The sequence below is a fragment of the Ascaphus truei genome, chromosome 3, assembly GCF_040206685.1.
Source record: "Ascaphus truei isolate aAscTru1 chromosome 3, aAscTru1.hap1, whole genome shotgun sequence".
Lineage (NCBI taxonomy): Eukaryota > Metazoa > Chordata > Amphibia > Anura > Ascaphidae > Ascaphus > Ascaphus truei.
The window spans coordinates 352,485,223-352,506,929 of NC_134485.1; the positions used below are offsets into that span (position 1 = coordinate 352,485,223).

At 45.5% G+C, this 21,707-nt stretch overlaps 1 protein-coding gene across 9 annotated transcripts in view; it reads left to right on the top strand.

Moving 5' to 3' along the window:
• FNDC3A (fibronectin type III domain containing 3A) overlaps positions 1–21,707 on the top strand; it is a 220,193-nt gene that overhangs the window by 104,912 nt on the left and 93,574 nt on the right. For 7 of the 9 annotated variants that reach the window (XM_075591927.1, XM_075591924.1, XM_075591926.1 and 4 more), the window contains one exon: positions 9,958–10,034. In XM_075591927.1, the coding sequence (XP_075448042.1) occupies positions 9,958–10,034 (77 nt within the window). Of the gene's footprint in view, positions 1–9,957; positions 10,035–19,274; positions 19,616–21,707 lie in introns of those variants that run through there. The other 2 variants (XM_075591932.1, XM_075591933.1) reach the window with 2 other exon arrangements.

Genomic DNA, 21,707 nt, shown 5'->3' on the forward strand with positions numbered 1-21,707 from the left:
GCTTAGATGTTCTGGCAGTTTTAAGAGTGGGGAATATAATGATACATAGATTGGGTAAGTGTGACATCAAATGAAGGATTTGTACAAATGCATATTTAGTTGCCTTTATTCCATTTAAAAAACACGTATTTAGCATTTGGACTGATTTCTGTAATATGTGAGAAAATAACATTAAACAATGAGTATATTTATAATCTACAAGTTCTGCTGAAAAAAACTCCAAATATGATTTGTCTAGGTTTATATTGAAATATCTCATGATTGTTGGGCCTTTAACATTGCTAGTACTCAAATGTTTATTTGGCAGCACATGGAGCTCACTTTCAAAATAGACAATGGTGGCAGTTTCCCCAATATAAACAAATTCTTCAAAGAACTTTAGTAATAGTCAGCATGGATTTATGAAGGATAGATCATGCCAAACTAACCTTAGGCTGAGTCCCCAGTGGCGCCGCTGCGACGGTGTGCGCAGCACACACAAGGTACGGCCCAATATGGGGCCGGGCCCAGTAGCTGCCTGAATTATAAATGGCATTGGCTTCCTTAAACGAATGTAATCACGCTAAAAAGGAAATGTTGACCTACTTTTTTTTTATCTTGTCCCCTCTAGCCCACCTGCCTCTGTCTGAGTTCAGATAACGTTGAAGATGAGGGATTCTTACCTGTTCAAGCTCTTGCTTAGCACACACTGATATCACTAAGGCTGTGCTTATAGTGACGCTGATGTCACGCTACGGAAAAATCAAATTGAAGTGACTTCCAGCGATCGCAACCAATACATTTGTTTTGACGCAATGTCGCGTCGCCTCGCCATGTCTCAGGCTAACTTGCTGCCATTTTTTCCCCCATCTGTTTAACTACAGTTTGAAATGGAGTTAACTTCTTGTAAATGTTTGTGTTGGTCACACTGTGTGTCACTGCCATTGGTTCATTTTGATCCTAAGAGGGACTGCATCTTTATAAACGATAGACCATATTTAATATGTCTGCATTGATTTCCTCTGCTTGTAAATTGGAGGTGAAGATCATCCATGGGCTAAAATAAAAATGCCAGTTACCTGTTTAGGTGATTAAATAGAAGAGATGATTGACACAGACGCATGTATTTTGAAATATTTTCCACAGCGTGTTTGTAAATGGAGTGAGCTGAACTTTGGGAGGGATCTGACTTCCATTTTGTGTGGCGCCACTCTATTGAGCAGGAGCTATAGTATGCACAGAGCCTTCTCCTGAGCGGTCCTCTGATGGGGAGTGGTGTTCATATGGTGGAGAAAACAAGTGCTACAGTATGTTTGTATAAAGAAGCCATTGGTAATATGAAGTCATTTTCAAAATGTGATTTAAAGGCGTAAACTAATCCTAATCACATGTTTAGGCGTTACATCTGGGTTATGGATGCCTTTTCGCCATATCTGAGCCCTATAAGTATTAATCATTTGTTAACGTTATTATGTAAATGGAGATTTGGGAGGGGTTTGGTTTCCTCTGGTTAGTCCCTTTGTCTAATGTTACCGTAGGTTCAGCAGGTTTGCACAGCCAAAGCCCCCCTCTCTCTCTTTCCTTATCTTTGCTCTCGGATAAGGACAGGGTGGAACAAGGGGATAGAAAACACCTTATTGACAAACACTTCCTCAAATTTCAACTTGTAATTCATTTAGACAAAGTGAAAGCAGCCAAACCTTTGTCTTTCAGTCTTTTCAAATAATGACAAGGTATACCAAATACATCCTGCATTCTTTGGTCTATTAACATTACAAATCGGACACTGCTTGTGTGTACGTAAAGATTATCCACACCCCATGTATATATTTAGTTTAGTCTGTGGGATTTATGAGGTATTTCCTCTTGCCCGTTTTTTTGTGTGCGTTTGTTTTAATGCAGCAGTTCCTTCTATTTCTAGAAATACAATTATCGAAGCTGCCGATCGATTGGTGAATACCCTGCTTCCCAGAGAACGCACTGTGGCTGCCTATTTCAAAAGAGGAAATGGTGCTGTAGCTTCCTAAATAGTTGCTATAGCAACCCAAGGAAGCTTAATACGTTAACTCGTTAATAAGAGTGAAAGAAAATGTAAAAAAAAATGCAGCAAGTACTGTCCAATACTACACAACTGATTTATTAAAAAAAAAACATGTAGGATTTTCAATGAAATGCTGTTTTTAATCAGAGAGCAGAAGGAGGTGGTGTTTACAGCTTCCCTGTCTGTCACCATCCCAGCAGTCCTGATCTGATCCTTTTTTTTTTGCCTGCGTTATATAACCATAAGAGACTAAAATACAACTTGAAGCAGCCTGCGTGTGCTAAAAGGAAAACTACTGCAACTATTCTTGACAGCTGAGAATATTGATCCACTGCAGTCTGTCAGTGTTGATTGGTTGTGTGGCAACGTCAGCAGCGATCTCTATTGTTTCAACGGCTGTGGCCTTTGTATTTGATCCTGTCACTGCTTGCGTCAGTGATGCATATCATTGCCGATGTGATGTCAAAGTGTGGGTGTTCAGCTAGAGAGAAAACGTTCGTCTAATGTGCTGCTGTAAAAATCCGCGCACTGTTTCTTCCCAGGGAATAACAACGAGAATGATTCATCGCTGTTCACATTAGGCTAATGCTAAGTAAAGAACCATTCACGGCCTGCACATCCGCAAGGATTAGTATCTCGGCTGGCTAAATTGAGGCTGCCAACAATACTTGGCTTAATAAAGGGGGCGAGGAAGAGAACTGTGTGAGCCCTAAAGTAAACCACAGCAAGGGGTCTGACAGTGAGAAGCAGTAACATTTTAGTTAGGTTGCTGGAGGTGAGGGAAAGGAAAAGATGAGCATGGCATCTCTGAGCTTTGCAGACTATTAACTCCTTTAGTGCTGGATACTTCTAAATTATTTGTATGATCATTAACCCTTTAATGCAGATTACCTAGCACCCCCCTAAGTGCTGTGTGCCACGTGAAATAGACTGGCCAGTCCCCCCAAAACCCTGTATCTACTCACAATTCCAGGTAAACCAGTATCAGGCACTTCGCTGTACATCATTACCAACCATTATCCATATCTCTGCAAACTGAACCGTAGGAAGTGATATGAACTGAACACAGGTCACTTTACTTCTTTTGGCAGAGACTTGACTTAAATGCATTACGTCCTTTACAGCACAGCAAAGCATTAACTCTCGCGTTGCTGGGTTAAGCCCTGCAAAGCCTGGGATATGCAAGTCCTTGGCCCGGGTGTGATAGGAAGGTTTCAGGGTTTCTTTTCCTTGAATCCTTTGTAGAAGAAGCATTTCGGATGAATGCGGAAATAGAGACGTGCCTTTTTAATGACAAGCCTGCAACTTAAAATGAAGTGTCATTGCATTGCGGTATTGTTAGTTGGCTGTCACTACACACATCTGTCTAATCTTTTTCGTGAGACGCAGTGTAATAAGACCAACTTTGTGGGGGGGGGCTAAACGGACCAATAAAACCTATTTGTTTTCCCCATGTAGAAAAAAAGGCTCTAGGAAAAACAGTAGAAATATATAAAAGATGGGAAGTATGCCCGTGTCCCCCCAGAATTTTTCCCTTTTTGAGAGGTTGTTTTAAAAAAGGATGCTAAGGCTGCGATTTATAGTGCCGGTGTGCGAGACCGTGTGACGTCACGCGCGAAACATGCACTGGAGGCGACAGAGGCGTGGCGCCACTCGAGCTGTTCGCCCTCATTGGCTGACGTGACGTGGCCGGCGCGCGAAAAAAACTATTTCAATTGTATTTTCAAAATTTGCGCGCACTGTGGGTGGCTTCATTGAGGAAAACACATTTGTGTTGGCAGCGCGCGCCTACACTATAATCACGGCCTAACGTAGGCTCTTCCTGCCATCCATGCACCATTCCTAGCTCACCCTTTACTGAATACCATGTGACTGTGTCACAGCACTACCTGCTAACGCAGAGGTTCTCAACTCCAATCCTCAAGACACCCCCAAAAGGTCAGGTTTTCAGGATAACCCAGCTTCAGCACAGGTGGCTCATTGCTGAAGCAGGGAGCCACTGATTGAACCACCTGTGCTGAAGCAGGGATATCTTTCAAACCTGAACTGTTGGGAAGGGGGGTCCTGAGAACTGGAGTTCAGAACCTCTGTGCTAATGTGTTTCCTTGATGCCTTGGACCTGTTTGGTTCCACAGCTGTTACAATACATGTGTTGTAAGATCAGCAGACCATGTTACCAACACATACTGTAGTTGTGCATTACTTATTTAGCATGGCACTGTAAACCAACACAAGCATTTATTTTATGTATTTGTATCCATTTCTATTCATTTTATAACCAGTTTTTCTTCCATATATCAAGAGGAACACAAATCATTGTCTTGTGTGTATTATTTAAACCTGTTGTAGCATAACCATCGGTTGTATTACTTGTATGTGATGAAGTTGCACCAGTGGAATAAAATAGAGAAAAGGGATTTTTTGTATTTAGTGGCGTTGCTTTGCAGATGCAGACACCAGCTGCTAGAAACTGATCAGGGGCAATAATTAGGATTGGACTAAGGCCGCGCTTATAGTCCTTGCTACGGCAACACTGACGTCACGCTGCGGTCGCTGAAAAAATCTAATTGAATGGACTTCCAGCGATCATGACAAAGCCGTCGCGTCGCTCCTACTATAAGCGCACGTATTCAATACATTTGTTTTAACGCGACATTGCATCGCCGGGACTGTAAGCGCGGCCTTAGATCAGCAGTGGCCCTGTTGTACTCTGGAAAGACCTGATGCAATGCTAGGTGCAACATGCCTCTGAATCATTCACTCGTTTGCTGAAACACATTTCAATGGAAAAATCACACTTAGATTGTAAGCTCTTCGGGGCAGTGACTCCTAATGTTACTTTTATGTCTGAAGTGCTTATTCCCATTATGTTATATTATTATATCAAGTGCATTACTGTTGCTAAGCGCTATAGAAATAAAGCTATACATACATATAAACACACATTGTTCTCACTCTTTCTGCATTGAAGAGTTAAGAAATATAGCTAAATGTCAGGTGTCACTTCCAGTTACTGCAGGTTTGCAGTTTTACCATTGACATTATTATGGCAGTTTCTGCATAAATCCTTCAGTGGTCCTCTCTCCTCTTCCCCACCATCTCCCATCCCTCCCCCACCCAGCACAGAAGCGGCTCAACTGAGAAAGGCCAGGCATAGCAAGTTGACATGTTATGATTCATGATATTAATATTCTTTGTTCTTTAAGGGATGTTGATGAGTGTAGTGTATAATAAAGTCCGATAACCTGTGTATTTGAGAAATATTATGCCATTCCGTACCTGTACCTTTTACGGTTTACAAAATAGTGTGTGTGTGTGTGTGTGTGTGTGTGTGTGGTGTGTGTGTATATATATATATATATATATATATATATATACAGTGCTTGACAAATCACCCACAAATCTACTCGCCGAACCAAAAAATCTACTCGCCACCAAGTCCCGCCCCAACCCCGCCTTTAGTCCCGCCCCAACCCCGCCTCTAATCCCGCCCCCAGCCCCGCATTTAAAAAAAACATAAATGAAATAAATTGAATAAATTCCTAGTAAGAACATTCGTTTTTGACATAAGTTTATTTATTGTATTACATTATACTACAATTAGTCCTTGTGTATAAATGTCAAATCTAGAAAAAAAGCCAGATGTGAATGACTAGTTTCCTGAACCCCTTAACCAGTGTCTGGACGTCCCCACTTCACAATATTTAAAGCAGCAATCCCGCCTGGGATCTTACCTGATCTGCAGTCCGTCAATGTCCAGGTACCCTCATTCCCGCAATGTTATACATTGGAGGGGACGTGTTCCCTACCTGTCTTCTGGGTTAGTGGGGGGGGGGGGTCCGATGTCTTCTGTGTGAAGCTTGAGTCAGATCTGGAAGAAAGCAGTATAGGTTATTTCGGTGTAGTGTAGGGCAGTTAAGATATACAGGGTAAATAAGATATCCAGATCCAGATTGTGAGACAGAGAGACGGAGAGAGAGGATGAGAGAGATGGAGAGAGAGGGTGAGAGAGACGGAGAGAGAGGGTGAGAGAGACGGAGAGAGAGGGTGAGAGAGACGGAGAGAGAGGGTGAGAGAGACGGAGAGAGAAGGTGAGAGAGACAGAGAGAGTGTGAGAGAGACGGAGAGAGTGTGAGAGAGACGGAGAGAGTGTGAGAGAGACGGAGGGTGAGAGACAGAGAGAGGGTGACTGTGGGGGGATGGGGTGACTGGGTGGGGTGATTGGGGGTGTGGGGTGACTGGGTGGGGTGACTGGGTGGGGTGATTGATTGGGGGGTGGGGTGATTGATTGGGGGGTGGGGTGATTGGGGGGTGGGGTGATTGGGGGGGTGGGGTGATTGTGGGGGTGGGGTGATTGGGGGGGTGGGGTGATTGGGGGTGTGGGGATTGATTGGGGGGTGGGGTGATTGTGGGGGTGGGGTGATTGGGGGGGTGGGGTGATTGGGGGGGGTGGGGTGATTGGGGGGGTGGGGTGATGGGATGTCTGACTTGGTGGGGATTACTGACTGTCTGACTGGGTGGGATGACTGGGTGGGATGACTGGGCAGGGGGTGGGATGACAGACTATGACTGACTTTTGACTGACTGGGTGGGGGGGTGACTGACTTTTGACTGACTGGGTGGGGGGGGGGGTGACTGACTTTTGACTGACTGGGTGGGGGGGGGGGGTGACTGACTTTTGACTGACTGGGTGGGGGGGATGACTGACTGACTGGGTGGGGGGTGACTGGGTACCTCTGGTGTCCTACACGTTCTCTCTCTCTCATACACACACACACACACATACACACTCTCTCATACCCATACACACACTCTCTCATTCCCATACTCTTTACCTCTCTCTCGTATACCCCTCTCTCTTTCTCCCATACCCCCCTCTCTCTCTCTCTCTCTCTCTCCAATACCCCCCCCCCTCTCTCTCTCTACCATACCCCCCCCCTCTCTCTCTCTCTCATACCCCTCTCTCTCTCTCTCTCTCCCATACCCCTCTCTCTTTCCCATACCACACACACACACACACACACACACACACACACACACACACTGAGAGAGACACCCGAGCCGCGCGGGCACCGGAGGGAGGGGGGAGAGACACGAGCCGCGCGGGCACCAGAGGGAGGGGGGAGAGACACGAGCCGCGCGGTCACCGGAGGGATGGGGGGGAGAGACACACGAGCCGCGCGGTCACCGGAGGGATGGGGGGGAGAGACACACGAGCCGCGCGGGCACCGGAGGGAGGGGGGGAGAGACACCCGAGCCGCGCAGGCAGCGGGAGCACCGGAGGGAGGGGGGTGAAGCACCCGAGCTGCGCGGGCAGCGGGAGCACCGGAGGGAGGGGGGAGTGACAAGCGAGCTGCGCGGGCAGCGGGGAGCACCGGAGGGAGGGGGGAGTGACAAGCGAGCCGCGTGGGCAGCGGGAGCACCGGAGGGAGGGGGGTGAAGCACCCGAGCTGCGCGGGCAGCGGGAGCACCGGAGGGAGGGGGGAGTGACAAGCAAGCCGCGTGGGCAGCGGGAGCACCGGAGGGAGGGGGGAGTGAAACCCGACCCACGCGGGCAGCACCGGAGGGAGCGGTGGTGAAGCACCTGAGCCGCGCGGGCAGCGGGCAGCGCCGGAGGAAGGGGGGAGAAACACCAGTACAGTATATATAAATATTTATTACAGTGCATTAAATTCCCCCCCACCTCAAGCATCTGTCCACAATCCTCTCCATGACCGGATCAGTGCAGGTCTTGTAAGTAGGAGGTGACACAATTATACAGGAGGATATATAGGAGGAGGAGCAGCAGATGCACGCGCGCGCGCACACCCCAACCCCCCCCCCCCCCCATTACTTACCCGTGCAGAGAAGGAAGGGCGGTTTGAAGTCCTGGCAACTCCAAGCCGCGTCACAGCCAGAGGGTTTTTTTTTTTTTTTTCGAGCAGGGGATTTTGTTTTTGCAGAGCAGGGGAAAAGCTACTGGCCACGAGCCAATATCCGATCGCAGCTGGCGAGTTGGCGACCGGGTTTGTCGAGCACTGTACATATACATATACATATACACACACATATATATATATATATATATATATATATATATATATATATATACACATATATACACACACATATATATATATATATACACATATATACATATATACACATATATATATATATATATATATATATATATATATATATATATACACACATATATATATGTGTATATATATATATATATATATATACACACACACACACACACACACACACACACACACACACACACACACACACACACACACACACACACACACACACCTATGATGACCTAAATCAAGTGCATAGTTACAAAATGGTGTTTAGCGAGGGGACAGAGCACAAATTATAGTAAATGTTTCCTGGTAAAATAACACATGGTTCAGGAATGGGAAAAGCTGGATCAGCGTGTTATTGATCATGCAGACAGTGGCGTTCTTGTCTTCGGACGTGCGTTTCTGCAGGAGGGCATTTTGAACAAATACTTTATATAACATTTTACTATAAAGTTTGAGTTTATAGTATAGTACCACCAACTCCCTATCCTCTCCAATGTTACTATATGGGGAAAAGGACCAACACGGCTACCTACCCTTCTTTGCCTAGTAATCTTAATGTTTCAGATTAGATAACAATTTAACACATTTACACTACAAGCGGCAAAAATTTTTTTTAGTGTACATATATACACACGTTTATATGTAGTCTCTAAGCACTTGAAGGGTAGAGGCTCTCTCATTTAATGACATCCTTAACAGCCCAGTGCTGTAGTGAAGACATTGAGAGAGAGTCCCTATACCACATCGATGTCACAGGAATGAAACAGTCGTCTCCTTTGCCGTCAGGATCACCGATATCGAAGTTGGACTCTTTACATAATTTTATTAATGCCGAGGTGAAGAAAGGCCGACGTTTTGGAGAACCCCCTTTGTGCACCTGACTGTGCAATCTTCACCTATGCTCTAATTATTAAAAGAATTGAAAATGTCCATTGGATTTCAATATCGGTGGTCCCGAGTGTAAATGGAGATTCCTATGTTTATATGCCGTTAAAATGCTCACATTTTTCTAATGGAAAAAAGGCAATTTTTGTGAACAACAGTCTCACATTTCACAAGCCCACAATGCTAAAACTTGACAGACCGTAATAAAAAATTTTTTTTGCTTGCAATAAATTATATATATTATATAGATATATTTATATATAATTTATTGCAAGCAAGTGTGTGTGTGTGGTGTGTGTGGTGTGTGTGGTGTGTGTGGTGTGTGTGGTGTGTGTGTGTGTGTGTGTGTGTGTGTGTGTGTGTGTGTGTGTGTGTGGGGGTGGGGGTGGGGGTGGGGGTGGGGGTGGGGGTGGGGGTGTGGGTGTGTAAACAAATATATATTGTTTATATATACAATAAAAAAATATATATAAATAAAGCAGAAAATAGCCGTGTTAGTCCAGTTGCGATTTAGTTAGTCCAGTTGTTAATTTGAACTCATTTATTCTGCACTAATATATATATATATATATATATATAGCCCCGGGCGAGTGGATTTTACATCGTGGCGACCTCCTACTGGCCCAAGCAGCATACGTGTGGTACTAGGTGGCGAGTAGATTTTTTTTTCTTCGGCGACTAGATTTTTTGGTGATTTGTCGACCACTGTATATGTATATGTATATGTATGTATATATATATATATATATATATGTATGTATATGTATGTGTATATATAAAGCAGAAAAGAATATATATATATATATATATATATATATATATATATATATATATATATATATATATATTGTTAAACTCCCTTTCTTGTTTTGGGGAATACTGATATAAGAACCATTTTTGCATCTCACTCTGATATTTAAAAGTGATGAAAAAAATAAAAAACATGTTTTGTTTTGTACATTTTCCCGACAGGCCCTGCTCAGGTTCCAATGATGTCTCCAAACGGTTCTGTGCCCCCGATTTATGTGCCTCCGGGATATGCTCAGCAGGTACTGTGTGTTTGTGATTCACAACCTACTGTATTTATGGATATTACTGTAGAAAGAATCCCAATTAACATTATGCTCTTTAAATTTTATTTTTACGAGCTATTCTGCATCACAGATGCCTTGAGGTACTCCTGAAGAATCACTTGGTGCTTATTTCCAGGTTTGGAATCTGTATGCTATATTATTGGTTGTAAAATGGTTTGTTACGATTACATTCTTCATATTTTAATATTCCAAGTATGCCTAACGTTAAAGTAAGACTACTATTTGTAATAAAGAGTTGTAATAAATGGACGTTTCTCGTGTTGGGGTAAAGTTGTGAGTGGAGTACCTCAGGGATCGGTACTGGGACCCCCGCTTTTTAACTTGTTTATTAATGACCATGAGGTTGGCATAGAGAGCAAAGTCTCCATCTTTGCTGAGGACACAAAATTGTGTAAGGTAGTAAAATCGGAGCAGGATGTGGTTTCTCTCCAGAAGGACTTGAATAGACTGGAAACTTGGGCAGGTAAATGGCAGATTATGTTTTAATACAGATAAATGTAAGGTTATGCATTTGGGAAACAAGAATAAACAGGCATTTTACAAATTTAATGGTGATACATTAGGAGAATCCTTGCTTAGCAATAGTGCCCAAAGTCATGCAGTAGCTGCAAAGACAAACAAGATGTTATCTTGCATTACACGGGCAGTGGATGGAAGGGAAGTAAACATAATGATGCCCCTTTATAAAGCATTAGTAAACAACACCTTGAATATGGAGTACAATTTTGGGCCCCACTCCTTAGAAAAGACATTATGGAACTAGAGAGAGTGCAGAGAAGAGCCACCAAATTAATAAAGGGGATGGACATTCTAACTTATGAGGAGAGGCTAGCTAAATTAGCTTTATTTACATTAGAAAAGAGGCGTCTAAGAGGTGATATGATAACTATATAGAAATATATTCGGGGACAGTACAAGGAGATTTAATAAAAACCTATTCATCCCAAGGGCAGTACAAAGGACTCGGGGCCATCCCTTAAGCAGGAAAGGAAATTTCACCAGCAACAAAGGGAAGGGTTCTTTACAGCATGGGTGCCCAAACTGTGGGTGCAAGATTTTCACCATGCGTGCCAAATGACGCTGCGGTGTCACATGACATGCGGTGTCATTTGACTCCAAGTCCTAGGTTGGGGGGGGGGGTGGGTGCACGAGCGCTGGGGGTGTAGCTCAGGAACTTTGCACACCCCTGCTTTACAGTAAGTGCAGTTAAAATGTGGAATTTATTACCCATGGAGAGTGTGATGGCAGAACCAATAGATATGGTCAAAAAAAGGTTTTGGAAAGGTAGACAGGGATATACCAAATACATGAACAGGGGAAGGATGTTTATCCAGGTAGTTATGTGATTGCTAAGGCTGCGGTTCCAGTGCGTTCTGTAGAACGCGCACCCGGCGGGGGGGCGGCGCGTGCACAGCGCTTCATCGCAGATCGCGGTCCTGGGAGAGAGGGAGAGTTTGCGACGGGAGGGGCCGCGGCGGGGGGTTTGCAGGATCGTGGCCATGACTTCACACGGCTGGTTGCCCTCATTGGCTGGACCGCCGGCGGGGCCTGGCCACGCCTCTATCGCAAGTTCCATATTTTAAAAAAGTATGTGAAACTTTGCAGTATAGCGCTTCTGCTAAATGCGCGCCGATGCATGTACTTGGCCCGGATAGATTGGGGGGGGCGGTGCTTGTACGCACAGCTCACGCCGAGGCGTGCGCTGTAGAACGCACTGCGACCGCAGCCTAATACAGCTCAACCCCGTTATAGCGTGATCCGCTACAACGCGGATCCACTTAACGCGGTGTGAGTGTGGCGCCCGTTTTTTAAAAGCTAAGCTGCATTTTTTTTTTTCCCCTTTACTTTTCAATGCTTTATTGCTACCTACAGGTGCGCCGACGAGTATTCTAAAACTTACCTTAAACTTGCCTTGGAAAATCTGGGGCTATCACCAACAAGACCCAGGTACATGCTGGGTACATGCTGCAACATTTCAGTTACATTTCTGCGGAGACTAATGGCCCATCGGATTAACACAGCATTGGTCCCTGGCAGTCCCAGGGGGGACCCCTGCTGTTAATCCGATGGGCCATTAGTCTGTCTGCAGAAATGTCACTGAAATGTTGCAGCATGTACCTGGGTCTTGTTGGTGATTACCCCAGATTTGTTTTACAATACTCGTCTGCACTACAGTTTACACTGAGACAGACAGACACACTTGTCCTTAAAATGAGTGTGATGAGGATCAATAATCCATTAACCAGAGGTGGTCTTTTTGATAGGCAAGGGTCATGATAATTAAATGTTTTATGATCAGGTAGATGGAGGTTAATTGCGAGAACAGATAGAAGCCTTCTGTTTACTAGGTAATGATCTCAAATATTCCACTCTGAAAGTATGTGCACAAAATCAATTGCTAATCCTTTTGATAAATGCCAACAGAAAAGTCTTTCTCCTACAGTATAGTCCAGTGTTTCCCAAATGGGGTTCCACGGAGCAGTTCCAGGGGTTCCACCATGACTCTCCTCCACCCCCTCTCCCCCCACTCACCCATAGCGGCTGTGGAGAGGGTGAGCAGCCACGAAGAGACAGACTGTTTGCTTCACTGAGGCTCATGCAGGAAGCCCCGGCTCTGCACGCTGCTCGTTCGGGGAAGATGCCGCTAGCGCAGCTGGCTGACCCGTGGCAAAAGCTGCCGGTGAAGAAAGTGGAGAGCGAGGTGCATGAGAAGGGAGAGCGAGGAGGGAGGATGGGGAGGGTGGCGGTTACAGCTCGCGCCGGAACAGGACAGCAGTGACAGGAGAGGAGGGCGCATGGGATATCTACTTATAAGGAAAGTGTATGGCAGTATAGAAAGGTGTGAGTGAGCAGGGGAGGTGTATAGGAAGGAGTGAGGGAAAGTGTATGGGAGAGTATAGGAGGGAGTGAGGGAAAGTGTATGGGAGAGTACAGGCATACCCCGCTTTAAGGACACTCACTTTAAGTACACTCGCGAGTAAGTACATGTCGCCCAATAGGCAAACGGCAGCTCGCGCGTGCGCCTGTCAGTACGTCCTGAACAGCAATACTGTCTCCCTACCTGTACCAAAGCTGTACGCAAGCGGGGAGACTATAGAGCCTGTTACAAATGTGTTATTTACATCAGTTATGCACGTATATAACGATTGCAGTACAGTACATGCATCGATAAGTGGGAAAAAAGGTAGTGCTTCACTTTAACTACATTTTCGCTTTACATACATGCTCCGGTCCCATTGCGTACGTTAATGCGGGGTATGCCTGTATAGGAAGGAGTGAAGGAAAGTGTATGGGAGAGTATAGAAAGGTGCCGCCTCCTATGTGCTGCCATCCTCCGTCGTCTTTGAAATCGCGGCGTCACACAGCATGATATACAGGGCAATCGTTAACCTAGGTATCCACTTTTACCAAGTAGAGCTAAGTCGTAAGATATACCTTCTGGCTGAGCACCGCTTAGTTAATATGGCTCTGACTGTAGCTTTCTTACTTCTTGAAGTGCAATTCGCTGCTTATTCTGCACAGCTGTATTTATACTGCCCCGTCCCTCCCCACGCCCGTACCTATATTTAAACATCTAACTGCCTGGTGCACATATAAGATCATATAATGCAGTATTTGTTTTGTACCTCTTTATGAAGCAAATGTATATTCTATTCAAGGATGAAATACAAATACTCTTTGACAAAGATAACGAAACGCGTCAGAAGCTCTTCCCTGCTAACCTGTATGTTGTAGTTTGTCGAATAAAGTAACCTTTTTTAGCGATCCAGCATCCTTCTGCTTTCTTACCTCTTGGAACGCAGCATTTCCTTTGTTTGGCACACAGTGCACCTGCCATATCGTCCCCCTTGGCAGAACTCTTCCTACTATTCAAGGACAATGCGTGCAAGAAGTGATGCAGCTGCAAGAGGTGTGTGATTATGACGCAGAACTTCCTAAATCAGTATGCTTTTCAGTAAAGAAAATATTACTCCAGCATAAAGAGCGTTCAAAGAGAATTATCATAGCTGGTTTAAATGTATCCGCATTCCCAATAGTTGCCTAGCACGGTAAAAGGATGTGGGCGTAAGCAATCTGTGGGTCACAGTAGCTGAATGACAAGCTTATGATGGGGACAGGAATGACAAATAGGAAGGCAATGAGGGAATCCTTTCATAGGCATGCACCACATTGCTCCGCAATAATAAAAAAAGTAATATTGAAAATAATCAGGATAGTGAGACAATATAATTATACCATATAGGCTGGTGGCGCTTTCTATAACTCCAAGAAGTTGCTTAAGAACTTGAGACACCAGTCAGTTGTGCTATTGAAGGACTGAAAAACTATATTCAGAGTATTTCAAAAACGAGTGTTTGTTATTTGGAGTGTTAGAGACACTAGCACTATACAGTATATACTATAACTTTGTAGAGTTGCTTAGGCTGGTACCCAAAGTTTATATGGGATTTGCTGGCTATTTTGTCCTAGGAATACTATAACTAGGGGCATGTTTTGGTGGACGAGTTATTGGTGAATGTTGTATAACCCAGCAACCTGCAGACCATGTATATTAATTACCTTCTGTTTATGGGAGTATACTGTTGCACTTTGAACAAGGGCAGAATAAAGTCAAGGACAGTGCCATGCTTTGCGACTCCTTATCTAGCAAAATGGTCACATCAAATAAATCCTACTGAACCGTTTCCAATGTTACTTCTATAGCTCCCTTTCCCCTAAGGATCCTAGAACTGCTGGATGCCCCTTGCACAGGACTCAATACAATACACACACACGTATATATATATATATATATATATATATATATATATATATATATATATATATATATATATATATATATATATATAATCTCCAGTTTACTGAATGCAGCTAAGAACATATATATTAGAAAACATATACTGTATAAGGTAGGCCTTGTACGTCCGTAACCCCACAGTGTACCCATCTGGTACCTGCCGATTGAAGAAAGGGGGGCCCGTCTGTCCCACGCTGTCAGCGTAGGCGACCGCCTCTATGTGGGGTGGTATACAGCTGGAGGGTCCAACCTTGAAGAGAGTCTTTACTTCGATGGTGGTCTGGTCCCTGACAGGCCGCAGATACTGAAAACAACAGCTTGGACTGCTGCTTTAAAACTGCAAAATGAAGCATTCATTACTTAGAGATTTGTATGTTCATGACTGACACTCTAATTGTGTAAAATTGTTTCACAAGGTTGTGCTAAGATCCCATTAAAAGTGGACACTACAGTATATGTTTGAATTGGTTGTATAAATATATTTGACTTGTCAACAAAATTTGTTTTGGGAATGAACAATGAACTAACTTCTGATTGTACCTCTGATACTTACATTTCAAAGGGACCGGGAGTTGATTAGCATTAAAGTAGCAATCCCTCTAACCCCTCCGTGAGGTTGTTGCTTGCTATTGGCAGCCATTTTGTTTTCCCTGGAAGTAAATTTAAATCTGACAAGTATCTCAGGAACCAGGGGTTTCCCGGAGCTGAAAACAGTGTGGTTCAGCTTCTCGGGACCCTTCGGTTCCCACACTGTAAAAAAACAAACCAAATGGGGGACATTGCTGCTTTGAGGAAATCTTAGACGACCTGCCAGAGACCTGTAATAACCACACCGTTCACCTCACTTTGAAGATAAAGTTCAAATTTGGACCTGGCTAACTAATAGCAGGGATAGGTTTAAAAATGTTTAAATACAGAAAATATGGGCAGAATGAGTATCTTGTTGCTAATGATGTTGGTTTGAAGTGATTGATCCCAGTGTCGTTTCCTTATGACCTTGGTCATGTCTGTTTTTCCCTCCATGTGCCTCAGAAATCAAACAATTAATTGCATGCGCTTTAGGAAAGAGACTTATTGTGCCAACATTCTTTTATGTCCGCAGTGTACATTAGCGCTGTATAAAACATTTTGAAGTGAAACTTCCTTAGTGGCACCTCATTCAAACTAGGGCAAAAAAGAATTGTGGAGACAGAAATGAAACGGATGTGACGTCAGTGCTGGCAGTTGAGGCCGGGCTGTGTTCTGGCTCAGCCCGACCCCAACACTGACATCACACCCGCTCCACAAATCAGATGCGGCGGCGGCGATAGCCGCCGGCGCCGCTCCTAATGGCCCCCGCTCCCCCCACACGGCCGCAGACATATGCGGCGGCGGCGATAGCCGCCGGCGCCGCTCCTAACGCTACTATACGTCCCAGTGACGTCAGGCGCTGGTGGGGGAACTCCGTCAGCTGTCTGAAGCTGCTCCGGTCCCACCGCTGTTATTCCTCTTATGTCAGAAGCATACAGACTCCTCTGTCACCCTGCAAGTCCCCCTGCCCCCGGAGCAAACACTCATGGCCCCGGCTTTGCACTCCTCTGTCACCCTGCAAGTCCCCCTGCCCCCGGAGCAAACACTCATGGCCCCGGCTTTGCACTCCTCTGTCACCCTGCAAGTCCCCCTGCCCCCGGAGCAAACACACTCAAACACACTGACACAAACAAACACACATAATTACATACACATACCTCCGCAGGTGGGCTTGCTGCCACAGGATACACGGGCTGGAGAGTCCTCTGCCGCGGGGCTGGACACTCCTCTGCCGCCGGGCGGGAGACTCCTCTGCCGCGGGGCGGGAGACTCCTCTGCGGCGCCGTTCCCCGCCCACTGCCATGCCGAGCGCCACGCATGCGCAGAAGCGGCTGGCAGCGGCGCCTGGGAATAGGGTGGTTTGAGCGCGCCGCCGGGGGGGGGGGTGGGGAAGGGGGGAGCTTGAGCGCGCCGCCGGGGGGGGAGCTTGAGCGCGCCGCCGGGTTGTGGGGAAGGGGGGAGCTTGAGCGCGCCGCCGGGTTGTGGGGAAGGGGGGAGCTTGAGCGCGCCACCGGGTTGTGGGGAAGGGGGGAGCTTGAGCGTGCCGCGGGGGGTGGGGAAGGGGGGAGCTTGAGCGCGCCGCCGGGGGGTGGGGGGGGGTATCTGCTCACAAGACTCAGACTGAGCCCCCCGGGTCCGCAGCTCCGTCGGGGGTGGGGGGAGTCAGGAGAGAGGGGGCAGGACACAGACAGAGAGACATACGGTACACACAGAGAGATACACATACACTGACAGACACGCACACACTGACATACACACATTGACTGACACACACATTGACTGACACATACACACAATGACACACACACACTTACTCTGACGCACACACACACACTGACTGACACACACACACACACTGACTGACACACACACACACACACACTTACTCTGACGCACGCACACACTCTGACGCACGCGCACACACTCTGACGCACGCGCACACACTAACGCACGCACGCGCACACACTGACGCACGCACGCGCACCCCAGTGATGTACCGAACACCGCACCTGAATGATGTGCCTATTCCTTCCCCCCCACTGTGAGCTCCCCCACCCGCTCAACATTCATGATGCTGGTACTGCTGCCAATAAACACATACACACACACACTGACGCATGCACACTTTGACGCACGCGCACACACACTGACTGACACACATACGCACGCACACTGACTGACACACATACACTCACTGACCGACACAGAGAGACATTCACACAACACAGAGAGAGAGAGACATACACTCACACACACACACACACACACACACACACACACACACACACACACACACACACACACACACACACACACACACACACACACACACATACATACTCACTGACTGACACACTGACACGTGTGCCGAGCACGCGCGTTATAAGTCAATTTCTGTGACAAAAGTCAATGAAGTTTCACTTACTATGCGCGTGCACAGCACACACAGCTTTTTTTTTTTTTTAAGTGAACCTTCTTCATTCAAAAATTCCTCTTCCTGTGATAAAGTAGGATTAGGATTTACAAAATTAGGTTGATCTGTGATCAGCGCGGCTTCAGCAGCTGCTTCCGCATGCGTGCAGAGGCTGAGAAATTCTGAGGAGACAGGCAAGTTTAAAATTTGCCGCTCGGGGGAGCGGAGGAGCGGTCACGTGACCACTCACATCCCATGGGAGCGAGGGACTAGCCCCGCCTCCCGCCCCGCCCCCAAAGCGCGCTCACTGCCTCGCCTGCCAGGACACAAAAAAAGCTCCAGTTTGAGCAGGCGAGGCAGAGCAGGAGCGCGGCTCAGCACGGCCCGAGGCCTTAGATTGTAAGATCTCTGGGACAGGGATTTCCTTTCCTATTGTCTGATTTGGTTGCACTTATTGTATCAGTCCTTGTACTGCAGTGTCTCTTTTGTAAAACGCTGAGTACACTTCGGGAAAGACATTACATACAGTGAGTGGTTTGCAGAAATATTCACCGCCCTGCACATTTTTCACATTTTGTTGGCACCTGAGCATACTCCATGACACTTACAAAGAAGAAATGCATATATAATATAAAGAAGTAAGATTTACAGAGAAAAAATGATTAATATCAGTTGCATAAGTATTCAGCCCCTTTGCTACTGCAGCCCTAAGTCAGCTCAGGTGCAAAGGAATTGTTTGAAAGGTCGCAAAATTAGTGAAATGGTTTCAGCCTGAGTGTAATCAAAGTGGTTTAACTTGAAGATCATTTCCCTCAGGTATATAAAGACTTTCAAGATGCAACTCTCATAGTAACATAGTAACCAACAAAGCAACCATTAAGCCAAGCAGCTTTTGTAACAAGTCAGGGATAAAGTGGTAGAGCGGCACAAAGTACAAGGGTACAAGAAAGTGTCAAAGGCACCGATTATCCCTCTCAGCACAGTGAAGTCCATCATTAAGAAGTATAAGATGCATCATACCACCCAGACACTACGCAGATCAGGCCGCCTTCCCAAACTGAGCAGCTGGGCAAGCAGGAAATTGGTTCGGATGTCACTCTGAAGCTAACAATGATTTTGAGAGATCTGCAAAGTTCTGTGTTTGAGATGGGTGTCAGTGTTCACACATCCAACCATAAGCTGGTCCATACAAAAAAAGGGCTTGTATGGACGGGTGGCAAGAAAGAAGTCATTACTCAAAAAAACTCATAAGTCACGTATGGAGTTTGCAAAAAAGCAAATAGATGATATCGCAGACATGTGGAAAAAGGTTTTGTGGTTGACGCACCCAACACTGCACATTACCCAGGCAACACCATCCCAACTGTAAAGCATCTTGGTGGCAACATCATGTTATGTGGATTCTTCTCTTCAGCAGGACTGGGAAGCTTGTCAGCAGAGGGGATATCACAGCGGTGAATCCTTGAGGAAAACCTGTGTGTCAGCCAAGACTCTGAAACTGAGGAGGAAATTCATATTTCAGCAGGACAAAAGCACAAAGCCACACTGGAGTGGTTGTACCAAAAGAGAATTTATGTTCTTGAGTGGCCCGGTCAAAGTACTGACGAATCGAATGAGACTTGAAGATTGCAGTCTATCGATGACCCTCAACAAACTTGGAACAGCTGAATCAATTTCCCTGTGAACAATGGGCAAAAATGTGACCATCCTACTAGACCTATCCAAAAAGACTCCTAGCAGTATTTACTGTAAAAGGTGCTTCTACCAAGTACTAGCTTAAGGGGTTGAATAATTATGCAACCAGTAAATGTAATTTTGTACATTTCCTGTACTCCTCATATAACAGTATTCAGTTTAATCACTACAGCTTTGTAGCTTTGAATCAAAAAGTGTGTTTGAAATAAATGTTCGCACATTATTTGTAATTCAACAAAAGGTGACATTGGTAGGGAGTGAATACTTCTGCCAACCACTGTGCGTACACACGGTACATACAGTACACACAAAAATAATAGGAGACGGTAACAGAAAAAAAACAGAAGAACAGAAAACCCACCCAAATTTCCAAGCTACCATATTTACAACTATTGCCAAGATAAGGGTATACAGTACAAATGTGTATTCTGGTGTAATTTGTAAACATCTGTTATACTTATATTTGTTTAAAGGATCTGTCACTCCTATCACAACTGAACTAAGGACCATGACATGTTCAATAGATTACGTGTAGTTGATTGACATGAAAAACAAGGTTTTTTACAGTTTTTATTTAATGTCTTTTGGTGATACTATTTGCTTGTTCTAAAAACTACAGGCAAGTTGTTTGTCTTGCCGATAGTTTGTATAATTATGAAGCCATGACTAGGCAAACCGATAAACACAAATATCTGATATGCTTACATTTTGTAGACCACGAGAATAGGGAAACATTAATTTTTTATCATGAACATTGTCCATTTAAAAAAAAAAAAAAAAAAAGATGGGGGGAGGGGGTGAGTTTGACCTGCTAATATCTCTTTAGAATACTTATACTTGTTACTTAAAGCATCAATCAGCAGTGTTAACATATTAAACATATCACTATTATTAGTTCACCTTGTGTTGCATAATTTTCAGCTTTGATACACTTTGTTGTACTTTTTCCAGAGTTACAAGATAAGCTAATTATAAGGGGATATAAAAGGATTATGTTGCAGTAATCTGTGTGTAAGCATTTGCTGCTGATTAGCAATTAATTTTCGCAGTATAGCATAGAGTTAATCATGGAATCCAAATACAGTAGATAAACAGAAGATGTATCAGATCTTTCTCCTCACTGGTGTGAAAATAAGCAGCTGGAGCAGATTAAAGGTGCAATCCATATTAGGACTTACTGATGCAGCGGCCGTTATTCGAACACTTCACGCGTCATGTACATCGGAATCCCGATTTGAAACCGCAGGATGAATTCCAGCCTTCCCGCACTAAGATGCGAGCGCGGCGATAGCAGAAAAATGAATTTTAGTGTTCTGGCTTTTAAAAACATGAAATTGACACATTAGCACAGTACTGTACACATTACAATTCATCCATTTTATTGCAAACGAAGAAACAGAATCCATGAAATTCAAACAAAACATCTGCGATAAGCGCGGGTGCCTGGGGCGATTGGCCGCGTTCATGCTGCGTGGAGAACAGCAGAGAACTCAAAATTGGCGCCGAGATGTGTTCGAATAACGGCCGCTGCATCAGTAGGTAAACCAATTGAAGCAATATGATGAACACTTTGAGTGCCACAAGATGTACACTGAACGTCAAAAGGGCCGACACTCTGTGGGCCCTATGACCTACAGGTTACGGCATACTACACATGCAAATTTTGACGTGGGAGATAACGTTCCCCCCTCCAACGTATCCCCCACCTCTGTTCCACCCTCCAACGTATCCCCCACCTCCGTTCCCCCCTCCAAAGTGTTCCCCCCTCCAACGTATCCCCCACCTCCGTTCCCCCCTCCAACGTATCGTCCACCTCCGTTCCCCCCCATCAACGTTTCGTCCACCTCCGTTCCCCCTCCAACATTTCGTCCACCTCCATCCCCCCTCCAACGTTTCGTCCACCTCCGTTCCCCCCCTCCAACGTATCGTCCACCTCCGTTCCCCCCCCTCCAACGTATCGTCCACCTCCAACGTATCCCCCACCTCCGTTCCCCCCCTCCAACGGATCGTCCACCTCCGTTCCCCCCTCCAACGTATCGTCCACCTCCGTTCCCCCCTCCAACGTATCGTCCACCTCCGTTCCCCCCTCCAACGTTTCGTCCACCTCCGTTCCCCCCTCCAACGTTTTGTCCACCTCCGTTCCCCCTCCAAC